The sequence below is a fragment of the Jaculus jaculus genome, chromosome X, assembly GCF_020740685.1.
Source record: "Jaculus jaculus isolate mJacJac1 chromosome X, mJacJac1.mat.Y.cur, whole genome shotgun sequence".
Lineage (NCBI taxonomy): Eukaryota > Metazoa > Chordata > Mammalia > Rodentia > Dipodidae > Jaculus > Jaculus jaculus.
This window is the reverse complement of record NC_059125.1, coordinates 65,102,944-65,123,297: the sequence shown is the minus strand read 5'-3', so window position 1 is coordinate 65,123,297 and position 20,354 is coordinate 65,102,944. Positions and strand designations below refer to the sequence as shown.

General features: G+C 38.1%; 1 protein-coding gene across 2 annotated transcripts in view; it reads left to right on the top strand.

Annotated features, from left to right (window-relative positions):
- LOC101597314 (histone deacetylase 8) overlaps positions 1–20,354 on the top strand; it is a 318,694-nt gene that overhangs the window by 72,830 nt on the left and 225,510 nt on the right. For both annotated transcript variants that reach the window (XM_045140944.1, XM_045140945.1), the window contains exons 5-7: positions 2,303–2,415; positions 6,697–6,774; positions 7,317–7,425. In XM_045140944.1, coding sequence (XP_044996879.1) covers positions 2,303–2,415; positions 6,697–6,774; positions 7,317–7,425 — 300 coding nt within the window. The remainder of the gene's footprint in view (positions 1–2,302; positions 2,416–6,696; positions 6,775–7,316; positions 7,426–20,354) is intronic.

The window sequence follows — 20,354 nt, the reverse complement described above, 5'->3', positions numbered from 1 at the left end:
TATGCATGCACCACCTGTGCATCTGTCTTACATGGGTCCTGAGGAATTGAACATATGTCCTTTAGCTTTGCAGACAAGTGACTTAACTGTTAAGCCATCTCTCCAGCCTGAGGCTAGGAGTTTTATATAGAAAGGTACAAGGGAGATAGCCAGGAGTCTAATGGGGGTTCCAAGGAAGAAAGAGGATCTGGGGCTTTCATTTTACTATGCCAGGTCAACAGGACAAAAGGTGATTGGGCTCTTATTAAACACTGCTGGTTTCTAAAAGCACAGGACTCAAATTAATATCAGTGTTGACATAAATATAAGTATACTTTGCCAATTGTGTGTATGGAATTTCTCTGTATTCTCTTTTAGCTGCCATATCATTCATGCTTGTCTTTTGCTTATTTGTTTGTTTGCAGAGCTGATTTTTTAAAAATTTTAATTATTATTCATTTATTTGAGAGAGAGAGAGAGAGAGGAAGATAGATACAGAGAGAGAGAGAGAGAGAGAATTGGCATGCCAGGGCCTTCAGCCACTGCAAATGAACTCCAGACATGTGCACCACCTGTGTATCTGGCTTCCATGGGTCATGGGGAATTGAACCTGGGTCCTTTAGCTTTGTAGGCAAGTACCTTAACCACTAAGCCATCTCTCCAGCCCTGGTTTTTTGTTTTGTTCTTGTGTGTTTATCATTTGTCTCCCAAACTTAATCATAAGTTCTCTAAGGGAACTGTATCTTACACTTATTTGTATTTTTTCTCCTCTTTCCTCTTCTTGCCTAATACTTAGTGTCCCATCCCATAAGTGTTTGATGTTCAGTGGGAGAACAGATCATCTCTTTTTTGATGTACTAGGACAGATTTATAAAATGTAAGTTTTTCATGATTGTAAAATAGAATTTGGATCTAAGAACTCTGAAAGGCACACATTTAATTCTTACTTACAGAATTCATAGATGGACATGTTCTTTTCTATCCTTGCTTTCTTCCCAGCTACATACCTAAAGGCAATCTATTCTTTGTTTAGGATGATTTCTGGGTTCCTGTAGTGAAACACAAGCAGTATCCAGTGATATTCTGACCAACTTCCTGCTCACCATTGTTCCTGTCTCATCAATTCAGGGCATTGTGTAGAAAGTGAAATCTTACTGTGGGAAGATTTCATGACAAAGTTTACGTATTGTATAAGCACTAGAAAGATTTCTCACAGTGGCAGTGATGCCATTTGAAGTATTGTTCTTGCCTAGAATTGAGTTTCAAATAAAATCTCAGGGCAGACCGACAAAATGGGCTGAATATTTGAAGTGTTTGTAGAAGCAAAAGAAACTACAGCACTTGAGATGAAGCCTTAAAGTAAGTTATTAAGTTTATAATATACTCTTTTTTTGTTGGTTTTTCATGGTAGGGTTTCACTCTAGCCCAGGGTGACCTGGAATTCAGCATGTAGTTTCAGGGCAGCCTTGAACTCACAGTGATCTTCCTACCTCTGCCTCCCAGAGTCCTGGGATTAAAGGTGTGCGCCACCACGTCCAGCTTTATAATATACTCTTGATGAATGATATTTTTCATCAGCAAAGAGTGTAATAAAAGATTAGGTGAAGGTTGATAAGAGGATAAAGTGACGTAATAGCACCAATAGCAATAAAATTAAGACACCAATAGAATCAACGACAGCAATTTCTGTGAAGGAAACAAAATACCTTTAGAATAGGCTGTTTGAATCTTCATTGTGATAATTACATTCACAGAAAGGGAATCAACATTATGCTGTCCAAGAGGTCATGCATTTGTATGTTCTATACTCAGCCTTTATGAGGAACAAGTGTCAAGGCATATTAATTAAAAAAAAAACATGTAGGGTTATGTCATTAAGTCAGTACAGAGAATTCAGTCTCCATCATTTTCTACAAGATTGTCTTTAAGGCCCCATCTAGATTCTAGCTTTCTTACAATGCTATGAGTAAAAAGTCACTGTTTATCATTATAACCCCAGGGGACTAGAAATGTGTTTTTAAAATGATTCCTAAACCACCAGAGACAAGTTCTGTCTTATTCAATATAGTTTTGGTAGTCTAATGCTTTGAAACTCTGGGATACTGAATGGAAAATGTTACCAATCAACCTGAATATTTACCTAAACACTTCATTCTCTGATCATCCTGGGACATTTACTCTATATCCTTATTGGTGGACTTTTGTTTTTCTTAAAAGAAGGAGCAACTTGAAGGGACTAGATCTCAAGGGTTAGATCCTTGGCTGTAAAGACTCCCTTGGATTGTTTTTTGGCTGTTGGATGTAGCAACTTGTTTTCTTGCAGAGATGAAGCATCTGGTTTTTGTTATCTCAATGATGCTGTCCTGGGAATATTACGATTGCGACGGAAATTTGACCGTATTCTCTATGTGGATTTGGATCTGCACCATGGAGATGGTAAGCTCTTCAGATTCAAAGATGCTTTGCTGCTAGGACAGCAGGTTTTGATCAATAAAGCTACTTTGAGACAACTAGTAAAAGTAGAAATACTTGTTGCAATTGAAATTTTCCCAATTGTAATTTCTGAAGTAGGTGATGCATAGATTCCTGTAACTGATGTAATTTCTTCTTTGCTTTCCAAGCCAGGCAGGCTCCTGGCATTTCTTCACCCTTGTCTTCCTAAAGCAAAACTTTAGAGAATGGGAAGAAAGGGAAGTATTACCTAGTGTTACTCCAGTGTGCAAGAACCCCCTTCAGACCGTTTCTTTGGATTCTATGGGAAATTTGTGATCAGAGCTGGTAGACTTGTTTCTTCTCATTAGTGCTTCTCTCAGGATAGAATAAGTAGATGAAAGACAGACATTCTGAAATGTTCACCAGTAGCATACCAACTCGTGTTGTAATCAGAATCAATTCTCCTTTCTTTGTGTTGCTAAGCTATATAGTCCTGGGCTAGGACTATAGCTCAATGATAGAGCCCTTCCCTAGCATGTGAAAGGGCTTCTATGCTGAGCACTAAAACAAAGAAACCCAACATAGTCCTACAGAAACCCAGTGCATCTTCCCCAACTTTTAATCATAGAATGTCTTAACAGTTTGCTTAACCCATTTATTTCCTATAGAGACTCTACTCTTTACTCAAAATAGCCTCCAATAAGTTTTTTGTTTGTTTGTTCTTGACACAATATCTCATGAAACTCAGGCTTGCCTTGAACTCATGGTAATCCACCTGCCTCAGACTTCTGACTGCTGGGATTACAGGTATGAGCCACCACATTCAGCATATTCTGTTTCTTTAAGAAATACTGTCTTTGCTGAGCATGGTGGTGCATGCCTTTAATCCTAGCACTTGAGAGGCAGAGGTAGGAGGATCAATGAGAGTTCAAGGACACCCTGAGACTACATAGTGAATTCCAGGTCAACCTGGAATAGAGTGAGACCCTACCTCAAAAAATGAAACAAAATGAAATGATAATAATATATTATTATTCTCTTTGACACAAAACATCATCATCTTAGAAGATGTAGCTAATAGTTATTTACTAAATATTAACTCTCCCTACCCCATATTAGTAACTGCTGCTTTGTTATTCCCAGGGATTTTGTTTCTTGAGGTAAACTAACATGAGTTATAAGGGAGACGAGGTTAGGAGTTCTGATTCCCAAACTGAAAAAGAAGGAAGAACTATCAGAAGGAACCTTCTCAGAGAGCTCCACCTGCATACATGGAGCAGTGACAGAGAATTAAAGATAACAGAGAGAAGAATTAAAATAACTAGGATACAACATTGAGAACCATGTTCAATGTATTTATGACTAGTTGGCCTATGTAGGACATAGCCTTGCTCACAACTTTCAGAGGTTCATTATCACCTATAACAAAGGGCAACATGTGACCCATGGCTTATTGTAATGTGGCCAATGAGCTAAAAATGGTATTTCATTTTTCAAAGATTACAAAAGAAAAACCAAACCAAAACAAAACAGCTGGACATGGTGGTGCACATCTTTAATCTAAGCACTTGGGAGGCAGAAAGCAGGAGTATCACTGTGAGTTCACGTCAACTCTGAGACTACATAGTAAATTCCAAGTCAGCCTGTGTTATAGAGAGATCCTATCTCAAAAAAAACAAAGATTATAAAATATGTATATAAATGTGTATATGCAGAGATGTTCACAATATAGGCCCAAAGTAATTAGAAATCCTGGAATGTTTACTATCTAGCCACTTAGTTCTCTGACTCCTGGCCTAGAGCAGTGGTTCTCAAACATGACCATGCATCTGGGTGATCTGGGGAAGTTTGTTTTTAAGTGCAAATTGCTGTGCAACAGCTATCAGATATTTTGAGTAAGTTAGACAGGTACAGAATCTACACTGTAACAACACCCCATTTGTTCTAACCAGCCGTCCCTCAGAAACCATGGTCTCCAATGAAAAGTCTACAGTCTTTTCCCATCTTTCAAGGTTCAAACCAAATAGGCCATTCCTCCTATTTCTAGCCATCTCTCACTACTTCATTCAATGAACATGTCTTGCTATTTGACATACCTCACTAATCCCACCCTGACATTGCCTTTCTTTTTCCTTACCTCTTCTCTACCTTCTATTCCTCTGCAGCTCTAAGTTCTACCCATTCATTCAAGTCTAGTAAAAGGTTGCCCTGACCACTCCAGCCCATGAGTTCTCTTCTTCGTTTAAATCCCCTTATTATTGATATCAATGGTTGTTATTTCATGTTACTCATTTTTAATATGCCTATGTCTTTTCTTCCTGTAGAAACTTTAATCTCCTCCAGCACAGAGATCAAGTTGTTAACTTCTTTCTGTGTTAATATAATGCCTTAAGCCAATATTGCTTTGCATGTAGTAGTGGTTCAGTAAAATATTTGTTGTATGAATGAATGCTTATGAAATTCAGAGTATGAGTACCAGAGTTCGAAAATAGAAACAACTCTGCTGAACCATGTAAAAATGAAATAGGACTGTCACCTGAAACCATTCTTTCCATTTGCAGAGTTATTTCTACACCATTTAGAGTTTCCTGTTTCAGCCAACTTTTATGGTGTGTTTCATTTCACTTTATTTCCCCTCTTCAGCACCTCCCTTCCAGTGACCTCTGCCCTACCTCCAAACTCTTACACATTTGGTTTATTTTAAATCTCCCACGATTCCACCACTAATATACTGTGGTTGCTTCACTAGCCACTCCTACTCATCGTCCCCCTCCATTTACCTGACCAATCTCCTCTTTCACACCAAATGCATATCCTCTACTTCTCTGACAATGTCCTTTTTAAAGTATTATTTATAAACTCGACTAATAGTATTTCCCATGAAATGAAATACAAATGGTCAATAAACAAATGAATAGATGCTCAATACCCTAATAGTGAAATGCAAATGGAACAAGACTTTTTTTTTTACCTAACGGAAAAAAAGACAGTAGCCAATGCTAGCCAGTGCAAGAGAAAATAGGACTCGCATACAGAATTGGTGGAAGTGTAAATTGGTACATTTCTGGGTGGGTACATCATTAGGATTTTCATAAAGTATCGTAGTTTTAATTCTTCCACTTCTAAGTTGAAATGGTATTTTCATTTGGTTTGTTTCATTTTGTTTACTTCATACTTTTTGCCTAGAGCCTTTAACTGGCTTTAACTGCCTCCCTGAGGCAAAACATAAAGCTTGGGAAATTCAAACATACCTGTTGTATACAAACAGAGTTCATTTTAAGGCCTCTGATGGCCTCTTAATAAAGACTGAATACATTTAAGTCAACATAGAGACAATATAAAAGAACATAGTACCTGCATTTCCTAATCATTCTTCCATTTTACACATTTTACTATGACTGCGAATATGCTGAAAGGAAAGTGGGCAGTATGGCTAGCATATAAATAGTGGCTGTTGAGGGCTACTTTAAATTGAAGCTTTTATTTTCAAGGATCTCCTCATTTTCTAACTCTGTTTAAGTAGAGAAGAGACTTCTGTTTATTGTATTTTACCTAATTCCTTTAAACAGTTCCAAAATAAAACCATTAATAATACATACATACATACACACACACACACACACACACACACACACACACATAATGCAATCTCATACTAAAATGGGAGAGGGCTGCTATTAAAGGACAAGGCCATGATTATTTTCAGCCTTCATTGTTTTCACCTGAAAGTTACTTAGTGCTCCTTGGGTGACCTATTTATAATCAAATATGCATTTTAGGGAGACACTTTATAATTTTGCTTTTTCTATATAAAGCCTAGTAATGGTTGTGTTGGTTGTATTTTTAAAGTATTGTCACATTATAGTTCTTTGAAAACAATCCTATGAGTTTAACTAGAAACACTTAAAACAGGCCATGAAACTTCCAGGTTGATACTAAGTTCCTTTACTCAGGTCTGTTGATAACACCTCTGATCTCTTGTGCTTCCTCTCCTTTTTAGATAAATATCAGGAGAGCCCAGACATGCCATTGCTTGGAAAGAGGAAGTCCAATCATACTTTGTCATGAATTTGACAAATTTCACTTGGGGCAAAAGTTCTACCTTATCAGTAATCACTAAGATTTAGAAGCCAGGAGAGTTCTTCTTCCATCCCTCAGCTCTGTAGCTCTGTTATATCTGCCTTTTCCTCTCAATTTCTTCTCACAGCTGCTTGCTAGGTTTTCAAATGTTGCAAATAGGAGTTCCATATATGACCTGATCCTACTGCTATTTCTCTCTGATAGGTGTAGAAGATGCCTTCAGCTTTACATCCAAAGTCATGACTGTGTCCCTGCACAAATTCTCCCCAGGATTTTTCCCAGGCAAGTGATCTGCATGTTCTCTATACATTTGATAAAAAGATATTATAACTCTTCAATACATTTCTTATATTTGGATAGTTCCATACTATTAATACCTTATTGGTGTCATTCTATGTAAAATTTTAACATAGGTTACTGTAAGTGACAATGAAAAGAGGAATTACAATACACAGTTTCCTGTTCTAGATGATTTTTATGGTCTGTCAAAAGATGGGTCACTTATTTATTATTTTACCATATACTACATACAATTTCTAACATCTTGTTAATTGCAAATGACATCTGGATATTAGGTCCTGTATTTTTTATTTCAACCAAAAAGGTATGAACTTTTTTTTGTTTCCTTATAGTTTTCCTGCTTTCCTCACCACTATATATAATTGTTACTTTACTCTTAATTTCATTCCCTTCGGAGCCACCATGACTTCATAATTGATCTCCTCATTGACCATTTTGGCCTTTTGAATTGCTATCATAGAATCCTTTACATTTTCTAGTGTTCAAGTTAGTAATTAAATGATCATGGTGCTCCTCTCTTACAGGAACAGGTGACTTGTGTGATGTTGGCTTAGGGAAAGGACGGTACTACAGTGTAAATGTGCCCATTCAGGATGGCATACGGGATGAGAAGTATTATCACATCTGTGAAAGGTATGGCAGTAACACTGAACAAGCAGCATCTCTGTAGAACACAATGACCTCCAGTCTCAGAATTCTTGTTTGCAAGGAACAATTAAAAAAATCATTGTATATAGCTTATTAGGCTTATTTGATGAGGTATCCATGCCCTGTTGGAGAGAGCTGAGATGTTGGACCAGAGCCATACTCCAGGTTTGACCTTATCTACTTCTCAGTATGATTTAGACCATCCCAAAACAAAAGCATTTAGGCTTCACTGACACTTTCTTAGCTAAACAAACCCAGAGTGTATGATTTCAATAGCCTTGTAGAGTACATTTCAGCTTTCCCATATGGAGATCTGTGCTTCCCTCCACACTGCAAACATTAGAGGTGACTCAAATTCTTTCTCATCCATTCTTGAGTCCTATATGTTAAAACAGCAGTTAGATAGCTCTCGAGCTAGTGTGCTCTCTCTCTCTCTGCGTTCTGTGTGTGTGTGTGTGTGTGTGTGTGTGTGTGTGTGTGTGAGAGAGAGAGAGAGAGAGAGAGAGAGACAGAGAGAGAGAGAGAGAGACAGAGAGAGAGAGAGAGAGAGAGAGAGAGAGAGAGAGAGAGAGAGAGAGAGTTGTTTGCCATACTGGGGATAGAATCTAGGGCCTTGTGCATGCTAAACATGTTTTACCACAGAGCTGTAGCTCCAGCTTTTAACTGAAGGGTTGTGAATCACATTATAGACACTTGTAGGCAGATAGTTAGGCTGGCAAGCTATTGAGGTCAAAAGTCCTATAGGCTCAGGGGGGCTAAACTCATATCCATAAAGATTGAGATTGGTCAGGCACAGATTCACTGCTGACAAAGGCAGTAAGGGAAGTGAGCCTGGAAGTGCCTCAGGCAAGCTAAATGATGGTAAACGGTGGGAATGGAGACCCTATTAATCCCTATCCTGACCCAGCTCACATTTCTCCCAACCTCTGGTGGAAAACAGGCTTCCTAAAGGGGCCAGTGTGCACTAGCCAGTATCACTGGCAATTGTAAAAACAAAGTAGAACTATTAAAAACAGATTTGGTGAGTCAATTCATCATTCAATCATTCAGCAGCATTGGCCTATTCATGATGTTCATCATGTCCCTTGGATACCTCTACATTGTCAAGTGGAGGGAAAAACCTTTTTATTTATTTTTTTTTTTGAGCCTGTCCCTGATGGCTTAATTGCCCTTCTTTGTTCCCCTTGGGCTCTGTTCTGTCCTTGAGATGTGCAGATCAGAACTGCTTATGTAACATTACCAATGAAGATGTCCTGTGGTTCTCTGTAAAAGGAAAATTATTTTGTTTGTCTTTTAATCTCCTTAACAGTGTCCAACATTGTGTTGCTCTTGTTTGCCATAGTAGAAAACTAAGTTGTTCTCTTCAGGGGTCTGCCCACAGGATTTCCTAGAGCTCCTTCCTGGGTCTTAATTGAAAGATCATTACTTACTAGCCTTCAAGTGTAGTTTGTAATTTCTGGCACTCCCTAAGTGGATCACCTTATATGTGCCCCTATTAAAATTTACCTGCCAATCATAAAACCTCCTGAGACCTTCCTTTATCTCCCCCCATTAGCTTAGCATTGCACTGTCTGGGGGACTGAATATCATCTACAACCTTGAGGACTTTCTAGCACCCACCCACACCTCCCCGCAAAAGTCTACTACTTATCCTTTCATGAGAAAAAAAAATGTTTGTTTCTTCCATGTATTTTCTATTTTGTTTTACATATACCAATTCCTAATACCTAATAAAAAAAATTAATCCCATAATAATTAATGTTTTAAAAAATCCCTTGCTTTCAATCTTAATAGGAAGTATTTTAAAAGTAAATTTAGCCCTAAGGAAAAGATCTGTAAAAGATAACACATGATTTCCCTTTACAGGAATCACCCTGCCATGTATATACTTGTAGACTTACGGTTTTTGTATATGGGATTTTTCCAGTTTACCTACTAAAGAACCAGACATTCATCAGTTTATAGACCCCAGGGTTCTTCAGTGGAGCCACATGCATATTGCACTCAGTGATGACCCAGAATAAGAGGTTTCAAGTTTTCATTAGAGGTACAACCACTTTCCCTTGCTTTCCAAAGTCAAGTCTGTTCAGAGACTATGTGAAGACATCTCTCATTCGAAGGGTGCCAGGAAGGCTTCTTAGGCTAAGCCTCCCTCTCATCTATTGGAATAATAATCTGGCATTCCTTTAATGGGAAAGAGACTTCTGTTCTATAATTAGAAATGGACCCAAAAATGAAAATTTTGACACAACCTCTCCTCCTTAGCCATACTTGACAGTTGATGTTCAGTTTGACAGAAGATATGGAAAGGGTTGGAGTGTGAGTTTCCTAGGAATACCAGGAATCAGGTAGTGGAACACTAAGGGGAAAGTGGTACAGACAAGACAAAACAATCTTTGCCAACTAAACAGTTTTGTAGTTTCACCAGTCCTGGAAACTATGTGTCATATCCTTTGACTATTTCTATCTAATGTGACTTGGAACTAGAGTCTAATATTGTACTTTGCAAGTATTACCTCTGCCTACCTCCAAGAGACAATAGACATGGGAATATGTCTACTTTCTCCTTTTATCCTTTTTGTTGTGTGATCCCACTGGTTCTCTGCTCACTCCTTACAAGGGAGATGGAAAGAAACTCATATCATTGGATGAATTGCATAATACTCAAATTTTTATTTCTTTCTCAATTCTATTTCTGTTCTTTCTTCCTTCTTTTTCTTTCTTTTATTACCTTTGACCATCCTTCCTCTCTTCATTCTTTACTTCCTTTTTCAAAAATATGACTTTTTCAGGTTGGAGAAATGGCTTAGCAGCTAAGGCACTTGCCTCCAAAGCCTAAGGACCCATGTTCTACTCTCCAGATCCCACCTTAGCCAGATGTGCAAAGGTGAGGCAAACACATGGTCACACATGTCCACTAGGTGGCACAAGTGTCTGGAGTTTGGGTGCAATGGCTGAGGCCCTGACATGCCAATTCTCTCTCTCCACTATCTCACATTTTCTAAAATAAAAAAAAATTAAGTACGCATTTTTTTAAATATGGCATTTTCATTGCTTGTGACCTTTCATACTTTGCTAGCTAGTCAGACAGGAACTTAATAACTCCATCTTAACATTGAATACCCTCCCTTATTTAAAATATTGGCCTAGAGGTTTTTTTTTTAATAAGAAATTCTGGGTAGACCAGATGTAAGATTTTACATGATATTTTATTACACCTTGGAAGGATCTTGGATTCTACTTTATGTAAATGACTGTTTCAATATTAAAGACAATGGTGGAGCTTCTTGTAGCTTCTATAGGAGCTCCTCGAGTTTATAGTACAAGTAGAACCCTTTATTAACTAACAAAGGAATATTAGCATTACTCTTGTAAGCATAATTCCTCCTTCAAACAGAAACATGTTTCCAGTATAGAGGTGATAGAGGTATATTATAAAAAGCCCACCAAATCCACCCTAACCCAGCACTCTCCCCCACAGATTCACAAAGTTTGGCCAGGAAGGAAGACTGTTCTGCCAAAAGGAAGATACATTAGTTCATATCTTTGTTATCTAAAAGAGGAAATTGGGTTGGGAGTGTGGCACTGTGGCAGAACACTTGCCTCACATGTGTATGAGACCCTGGACTCCATTACCAGCACTGCTGTACACAAACATACAAAGTACTACTCTGCCGATGTTTAACCTGTCTAATCTTTGTCTATGAATGCAATGTAAGATTGTCTTAATGTTTTCTGTATTGTCTAAAATGCTATTCTGATGACTTTAGAAGCATTTGTAGTCAAAGATTTTAAGAGAGATGGACAATAATGAGATGGACAATAATACTTCTTTGCTGTTGGTTCAATTTTTGATATATATGTGGAGTTGGAATGAAGAAATTCAGAATTGTGTTAATAACTCTCAGTGTGTATCCTTACCTATTATTTTGCAACCCTAACAGCTGGTATTCTTTACTAGATATTTGATTTTTAGCATATGTCTCATAGGAAAACTATGTATAAAGTATTTATAAATGGTACATATGCTGAAGTTGACATTTTGACAATTTTATTTATTTATATATTTATTCATTTACTTATTTGAGAGAGGGAGAATGAATATGGGCACTGCAGGGTCTCCTGCCACTGCAGATGAACTCCATACACATGCGCCACTTTGTGCATCTGGGTTTACATAGCTACTAGGGAATTGGACACCAGCAATCAAGCTTTGCAAGCAAGCACCTTTAAGCAATAAGCCATCCCACCAGCCTGATGCTTTTTAATCATATTCTAGGGCTCAGTTAGTAGAGTGCTTGCTTAGCATGCAAGAAGGCCTATGTTTGGGCTAAAGAGATAGCTCAGTGGTTAAGGAACTTGCCTGCAAAGCCTAATGACCCAAGTTCAATTCCCCAGTACATAAAGCCAGGTGCACAAAGTACAAAGTGCTGCATGTATCTGGAATTCATTTTCAGCAGCTGGAGGCCCTAGTGCCCACATTCTCTCTCTCCTTGCAAATAAAATACTTTTTAAAAAGAAAGCCTGTGTTTAACACCCAGCATCATATAAACTGAGAATTGTCCTGCTCACCTATAATCCCAGTACTCTAGTGTTAGAGGCAGGAGAATCAAAAGTTCAAGATCATTCTGTGAAGCCCATCTGGGTTACATAAGCTCTATCTCAAAGACAGTCACATTTTATTAAGAATGTTCAACTGTATAGTTTTGTGAAATCATTAAGCACAGGCACTGCATAAATATTTTATCAAAAGAAGACATTGTTAGATTTCTCAATGAATAGGATTTAGGAAAGCCTGTAATGCCACTTTGGGGAGGCAGAGACAGGAAGATCCCCAGGACTGGATGGCTAGCTTGTCTAGTCAAATCAGTGAGCTCTGGATTCAGCTGAAAGACCCTGTCTCACCCAGAATGGTGACACACACCTTTAATCTTAGTACTAGGGAGGCTGAGGTAGAAGGATCACCATAAATTTGAGGCCAGTTCATGCTAGAGTGAGTTCCAGGTCAGCCTGTACTACAGTGAGACTTTGCCCTCAAAACAAATCCCATAGGAAATACCTGAAACCCCACTGAGGAGTGGCCCCAACAGAACGGGGGCAGGGGTGAGGGAAAAGAGGGTACCAACACATGATGTATCCATACAAAATATGTTGTTATTAATTATAACAACAATAATAATAATAAACCTAAGGAAAAAACACAACAAAAAAGACACCCAAAATAAACTGGAAAACGATAGAGGAAGATACCTGATTTGGCACACAAAACACTATGCATACACACATGCACGTACAACAAACACACATGCAAAATAGAGAGATGCCAACATGACATGAAAAATAATATTATTCTAGTGAACTGTGGTTCATAATGGTGTTCATTAACATAAAAATCTACCTGTAGTTGGTCCTTGGTCTCTTTACCTTATTTCCTATGGTTTATATTATGTAGTTCACAAAAATGAAGTAATAGGTCCTAATCAAAAACCACTGACTTGAAGAAAAATCAATCATACTCAATAAATGTTTTTAAAACAATATTTTAACATTTTCCCTTTTATAAAAAAGTGCTGTTCTTTTCTATTTTAATTTAATTTAATTGCAGAGTTGGATCTAATTAAGTTTGTATGTGGTGTATATGCATATTGCACACTTGTGTGGGCAGTATACATGCACATATGTGCATGTGAAGGCTAGAGATCGACATCAGGTGCCTTCTTCAGTTGCTCTCTACCTCAATTCTCTGAGATAGAGTCTCTGAACCTAGAGCTCAACAATTGAACTATACAAGCTAGTCCACAAGCTTTAAGGTCTGCCTGTTTTTTTCTGCCTCCCTGGTGCTGGGATAACAGGCATGTGCTACCACATTTTATATATGTGCTGGAGATCCAAAGTTGTTCTCATGCTTGTGCAGAAAGCACTTTATAACTAAGCCATCTCTTCAGCCCCCAACTAATTTTTTTATAGCTCATTAACTGCTTTTATTAAAACATTTGTTGTCCTTTTATTGGGCTAGCCAAAGTAGCTAACCCAAAAAGAACTCATTCTCTAGGATAACCATGCAGTTATTAAAAGAATAGCTTATTTAAGCCTAAGTTTTTATTCATGGGAGAGTTTTTTTTTTTTGCCCATCTATACTTCCACTTTATTCACATCTAAGAAGGAAAAAGAAAGAAACACATCACTAATTCTTAATATAGTAGCTTTGTAGTATATATTTAGCACTCAAGAATTTTCCTCAGACTCAGGCATCACCTCGGAAATACAAGTCAGTGATGTTTATAAGCACTGGATCAGTTTCTGTGAGTCTAGGCTGAAAAATTCACGTCTCCAAAATCACATTCACCTTCATGCAAAAGAATTTTGAACTAATCTTCATAGTATATAGGTTATAAATATCAATAAACAAGGAGGAGCTACCAGGCCACTTAGTTTACAGTGCACTTGGTGCTGGGCTAAACATTTGACATATATTCCTATTCAGGGTGTGTGTGTCCATCTGTCTGTCTGTCTTTAAATATGGAAAAAACTATTTTATTCATTCATTGTATAAAAATGTATCATCTCCTCTAAGGCAGACACTAAAGTAGGCACTAGTAGTGGCAAATAAGGCAGACAAGGCCTTTGTACCCTGAAATTTAACTTAGTTTCTAGAGTCTACTTACTTGGTTAGGCTAGGAATTGCAGTAAAATTTTATATTGCATTGTTTAATCTTTGTAACATCCTATGTTATCTAGGTGTAATTATTCTCATTTTATAAGTGAGAAAGCTAGAGAGAAGATTGACTTGCCTTAGGTCATACAGCCAGTAATTGGTGAATCCAGAGCTTGAACCTATATCTTTCTGCATCCTAACCACCAGCTATATTGTCCTCAAAGTGTCATATGGAAATGTAAAATTTAATTGTTACAAACAATGAAAAAATACCAACCCCAAGACTTGACAGGTTTTAACTCAGGGATTGCAGAAGACCACTTTAATCTTCAAATTTTAATTTGCAATTTCATGGTCAGAAAGCAAGAATAAATATTGTTAGAATTTACTTCTTGGATACTGAACTCCTAATTAAAATTTGGAAACATGGAAATTCTGTAAATCCCCCTTTCCCTTCATTTTCAATGGAGAAAATCCTCAATTTCTGCTTTATAAGGTGACATTTTAGAGAGCTCTTCTTAGGGAAATACCTCATTTTCATGCAGTTTTTAGACTAGTATTGCTAAAGATGTTTACTGTTATGGATCTTTTTGCAACTATATGCAAAATTTTTACCACCTCTCAGTCCTGACAGAAGACCATATTATGTGTAGGATAGAGATTCTCCATACATACTATACTTTATTCAAACATGGGACATCACTAAAAGACATCTAATTGAAGTATTTCACTATTGATTTTTAGTGTTAATATTTAAAGAAGAGATGTTTTAATGATGATAGGTTTTCCTTTCATCATAATGATAGGTTAACTAGAAACTCTCTCACTTGGCTCCTTATTGAATTTTAGAAGCATATAGTTGTAATTTACTCCTTGAGGCTTCATGATGTGACAACAGTGATGCATACACACATATTTATATATGAATTTTTTATATATAAATATTTTAAGCAACACAATATTTTTAAAAGATTCTCTTGCGTTTGGTAAAAAGTGATGAACTCTCTGGAATTTGCATTTGAGACCAAATAATAAGGTATACTTGATTCCTTCATCATCTCCATTTTCATTACAATCTGAGAACTGGAAGAAACTCTTCACACAGTTATTCCAACTCTCTTCAGCTGGGTCACGGCTACACTCCTTCCATAATCACTAGTCACTTTAGCCCAGTGATAAAGGTAACAAAAGCCTTGCATCTGGGAACTTAGCCCTCTGTAAGTAAGGTATTTATATCGTGTGCTTTTGTCTCCTTGATATGCTTCTATCCTGCCTCTGCATGGTGTGGCAGATGTAAAATTGCCTATTGTTTCTGGAAAAATACATGACTCAGACACTAATTAAATTCACCATTAATGTTAGCCACAGGTGGAAATGAGGCCAAAATGGGGTGTTCATTTATTCTTCTTAGTTTGATGTATCTTTTAAAATATTAAACTCGCCCAGTGTGGTGGTACACACCTTTAATCCCAGCATTTGGGAGGCATAGGTAGGAGGATCACCGTGAGTCCGAGGCCACCCTGAGAGTACATAGTGAATTCCAGGCCTACCTCAGAAAACTGAAAAAAAAAAAAAAGAAAGAAAAGAAATAAAATATTAAACTCAAAAGGCATTAAGAACATCACAATGTGGGATAATTTGGAGGGACAGATTCTGTTCTTCATCATGAAGTTGTCCTGTGCCAGGGAGCTCAGGCTGCATATCCCCAAGACTTGTATAAGGCTGCCATGAGAACTGGTATTTTCCCTCTCCTAATCTTTAGGACTTGAAATATAAGTGGTTACAGCCACAATGCCTATTTTCTCCTCTTTACCTTCTTATCTGTACTTCACCAAGTAGTCCACTCTACCCCACCCTCTTCATAGGTAATATTTATTTCCATGAATTCAAGAAAGACAGTGTTATGGAATTCTCTGGGTTCATTGTGTCACTCTTAAAGCACATTTTCCCTATTCTTTTCTTAGTGCGGTCTGATCCTTGCCCCTGGAGAAAGTGACCGGATTCTTTGGCAGCAGCTTAATAGGTTCTAATGCTAGAAAATGTTCTGAAGCTATCCAGACACAGGAAGACCTTGTCCTAAATGGAAATTTTGAGAATCATACTCTTTAATGTTGAACGACTTTGAAAAGAATCCCAAACATGACTATGTCTGTGTTCAATGGAATATTCTATCACTAAGATACTAAGATACTACTCTTCTGCTACTTTTCACCATGCATCTCCTACTCCCACTGTAATCTTGCCCTCTCCATAGCCTTTCTTCTGCTTTCTCCCTTCAATACAGTTTATGAAACCTGTTTAGGCTGTGCTATAACACAGTGTGGCTTTGAATGACTGCTTTAATGCCATACACCTAGAAGCTACCAGGATCCATGCACAGATTCACTGGGTAATGTTGACATGGACCATTACAGAGGTTCCATGAAAGCTGGAATCCACCACTTGATGAAAAAGCCTGATGTTAAGTCTGGCTTGACTTTAGTCTGTGTGCACTGTTACCCACTATGCTATCCAGAAAGAACTGTACCCACTGGCTCTTAAAACATTGAAGAATTCTGCAAAAAAAGCCATATCAAATAACCAGCTAAGTTAACAAGTGAAATGGAGTGGTGCCAGGGAGGAAGGGCAGCATTTGCCTGGAGATGCTGTGAGTGCAGTTGAATCAGGAGCTAGAGGTTGTACATGTGCCAGCCCCACCCAGGATAATCCCAAGGAAAGAAGAGAGGGGGAGAGGAGGAGGAAGGGCATTTTAAATGTATGAAGGATGAAATCCAAAAAATATCTATCCTATTTGAATATAGGCAAGCCTCACTAACTCAACCTAATTAGAGGAAAGCCAGTCTGAATCACGGAATATTTTTAAATGCATTTTACTGCTTTCAAGCACTGGACATCCCAGTAATTCAAAATAGACTAACAACATAGAACAGTGCCTCAGGGAAGGAGCTTTAAGAATTATTTGTAATTAGCATATCAATTATTTGTATATAAGTGGATGTGCACAAAGTACATAAAAAGTTTATTCTCCTAAGTAGGACAAACATTCCCCAGTGCAATCCTGTTTACACTATTAATTTGCTTAGCCAGCCCTTTTTGTGCCAAGATAGATGTATGTAAGAAATGCTTATTTCCTCAGGGAAGAATGAATCGCTTCCCTATGTTTAGTCCAGTAACTAAGAAGCTGAGCGCCACTTGATTGGTTTGGGATTTCCAGGATATGGAGTTTTGAATTTGCATACAGACTAGAGAGATTTCATATGGAGAAGATCTGGCAGCCATTGCCAGAGACCCAGTTTCCCCATCTGGATTTCATTGAAGTGTTCTGGATTTCATCAAGCAACAGGACACTGATCCTAAATGATCCACCAGACACTCCAACATAGACATGTTTAAAATACATCCTGCCCCAGAAAAATAACTGCTAAAATATTATGAGTTGGAGTTACTCTATGTACGGTACTTAAAAGTAATAAGAATGCATTTCTTTTTAAGTTCTGCAAAATATATGCGCTATCAACCTAATGATGAAAATCAATTCCCAAACTCTTTCTTGCACACCTCATTGTGTGACAGAATCACACAGATTTCCAATCATCTGGGAGAGGACATTATACTGTGATGAACTACACCAGGTGCTAACTACATGGCAGGATTTCAGCTTTGAATCTTAGGGAGGCCCTCCTGGGTAAGAGAGGGTGAGGGAAGGGCTAGGGGCATGTTTATTGTTAACAAATCATTATTATCCACCTATGTTCTGACCACAGAACAATTGCCTTGAAAAAGAAGTTAAATAGGAAGGGAAGAAAATATGACTAGGAAATGAATAGCATAGATATAGGTCTGTATTTCACTCTATATGTATTAAACTGTGCCCTAGGTAAATTATGAATTCTTCAAGCTTAGAGAGTAAAAACTAAGTGCTGAGAACATAAGCACGAACAGTAAATATACAAACCAATGTTGTAACTACAGTTTGGAATGACTCCAGCTCTCCCCTTTCCCCCAAGGGCATCACTATCCAGGGTCTGCAAAGGCCAAATAGCTCTTTGGCTTCCAATCTGATTTTTTGCCTAAGAAATCAGAGAAGTCGGTTTCAATTTTAATAATATATTCTTCCAACCTCCATATAACAGAAAGGCACTTGTGTTTCTGCCTCCTCTTAAAGGGAATTTTGTGTTTGGTGAAAGGTAATAGATTGGCAGCACTGGAAAATGAATTACTGTATTCCCAGAACAGGTATAACCAGGCAGTGACACTATGAAATTTCTCTCTGCCTTTGGGGACCATTAGAGTACTACTCAGGAAGTCACTGCTATGGTGTGCTGTGCTGAACTCAACAGTATCCTAGTGGGCTGACAGAATTAGCATAGCACTCAAAGGGCCTGACTTAAGGCCATTCATTTATTCATTCAACATTATGGAGGGCTTACTATGTGCCTGTTGCTGGGAGAAGACTTTCACAAATGTTATATCATTTTATCTTCACAATAGCCCTGTGTAAGAGAGATGTTTGTTCTTCTTTTATACAGAAAGAAATCAGGGTCCAAAGAAGTGAAGTGTTTTGTCTAGGTTGCCATGCACACACTGGATCCAAGTTCACCTGACTCCATGCTAGTATCCTCCTTGAACTGGGTGCAGTGAAGGTTGGAAAGAGGGACCGATAAGATATACGCTCAAATAATGTCATACAAAGCCCAGTGTAATTTGTTCCATAGGTGGTCTTGGTGGTTACAAAGCAGTGAAATGACCTATCCCTGATCACATAAAGGGCTATTAGCACAGTCAGCCTCAGGATTCATATCCTTTGAGTCTCCCTCTATTCTGGTTTTTTTTTTTTGTTTGTTTGTTTGTTTGTTGTTGTTGTTTTGTGGTTGTTTTTAGCTTAGCTTTCCAGACCAGCCTGCCTCTCGGCTCACCCCACCCCCTGCACTGATAATACACACCCACTTGCTGAAGCCTCTGACTTGCAGAATGAAAAGAGTCTTATAATGGCAGGATTTAGCAACAGTAGCATTGGATTCAAATTAGAATTAATGTACTAATTCTTGCTCTGACGATTCACTGTAGGCCACTGGTAAGGTGGTGCAATTCTGGATGACTCACTTTCTCTTGTGTGAATGAGACTGGTTTCTTTCCAAGAGGTATAGCAAGAGATAAGTAATAATATGCTAAAAATAGTGTGGAACCCTTTCTGTTGCCAAGGTGACATATAATTGATGTGTACAACTACTACAAAGCATGTTAGATAGAGTTGCCAATTGGAATCTACATTTCTATAGAATGGAGTCAGCAAAGAGAGAAAAGATGCCCTTTAAAATGCTAAGAAACTATGTCATGAAAATGCAAGGTTATTTGTTGGTTGTTGAGTTTGGGGAATTTTAGTTTTTTTATTGTATAGATTTGTGCATTTTAGATAGATGTGGAACCAGTTCAGCTTGTCTGATGCTAAAAGCAGAAAAAGGAAACTTATAGGAATTAAATACCTTCTGGATGTGTCCAAGACACACCCATGGCCCCCAGTGAAATGACGCATCATCCTCACTGTAGGGAGCCCCCTCCAATTCCCTGCCTCCCAGAACCATTTGTAATAGATCTTCAGGAATCACAGAGATATTTGCCATATGCCATGTCCCCTGACAGCTTGAGTTGTTGCAGAATGACTCAGCAGTACCTGAGTAGGATTGAGGGAATGTAGAAAACATAACTATGTAATGTTCTAGGCTCCCATTTGAGACTGATTAGTGAGACTTTGGGTCCTTCACACAGTCCCCCTCTGAACCCCATCAAATGCAGTTTTTAAGTTTAAATTTTCTATCTTAGGAAGGGGTTTTGCTGCTGGCAATACCATTGGTATAGCTGACTTTAGAAGGCCAAAGCATTAGTAACAAATATTTCTCTACACTCTCCCTCTGCATCCTACTCTTCTTTCAACGTTTACTTTCCCTTTTTTGTCATATGTAGTGAAGAAGTCTCTAGAGGGTGTTGAGAGTGCTCTTTGGAATGTGTGCGAGATGCAAGGCTGGTCAAACTGAGTTGCAAGCTAGGAAGTCAGAAAGTGGGGCCTGCTAGCAGCAAGTCCCCATCATTGGCCTGGCTAGTGGGAAAAGTTAGGGTTACCTTCCCCCACCACTAGCCTTGATCAAGGGAGACTATAATATATGCTCCAATATCTCATTGCCTGGAGATGAGTGTTTTAGGAACAAACCAGCAAATACCATCTTCCCCTCCCCACCCCCATCTTGTGCTGAAGGGAAAAATG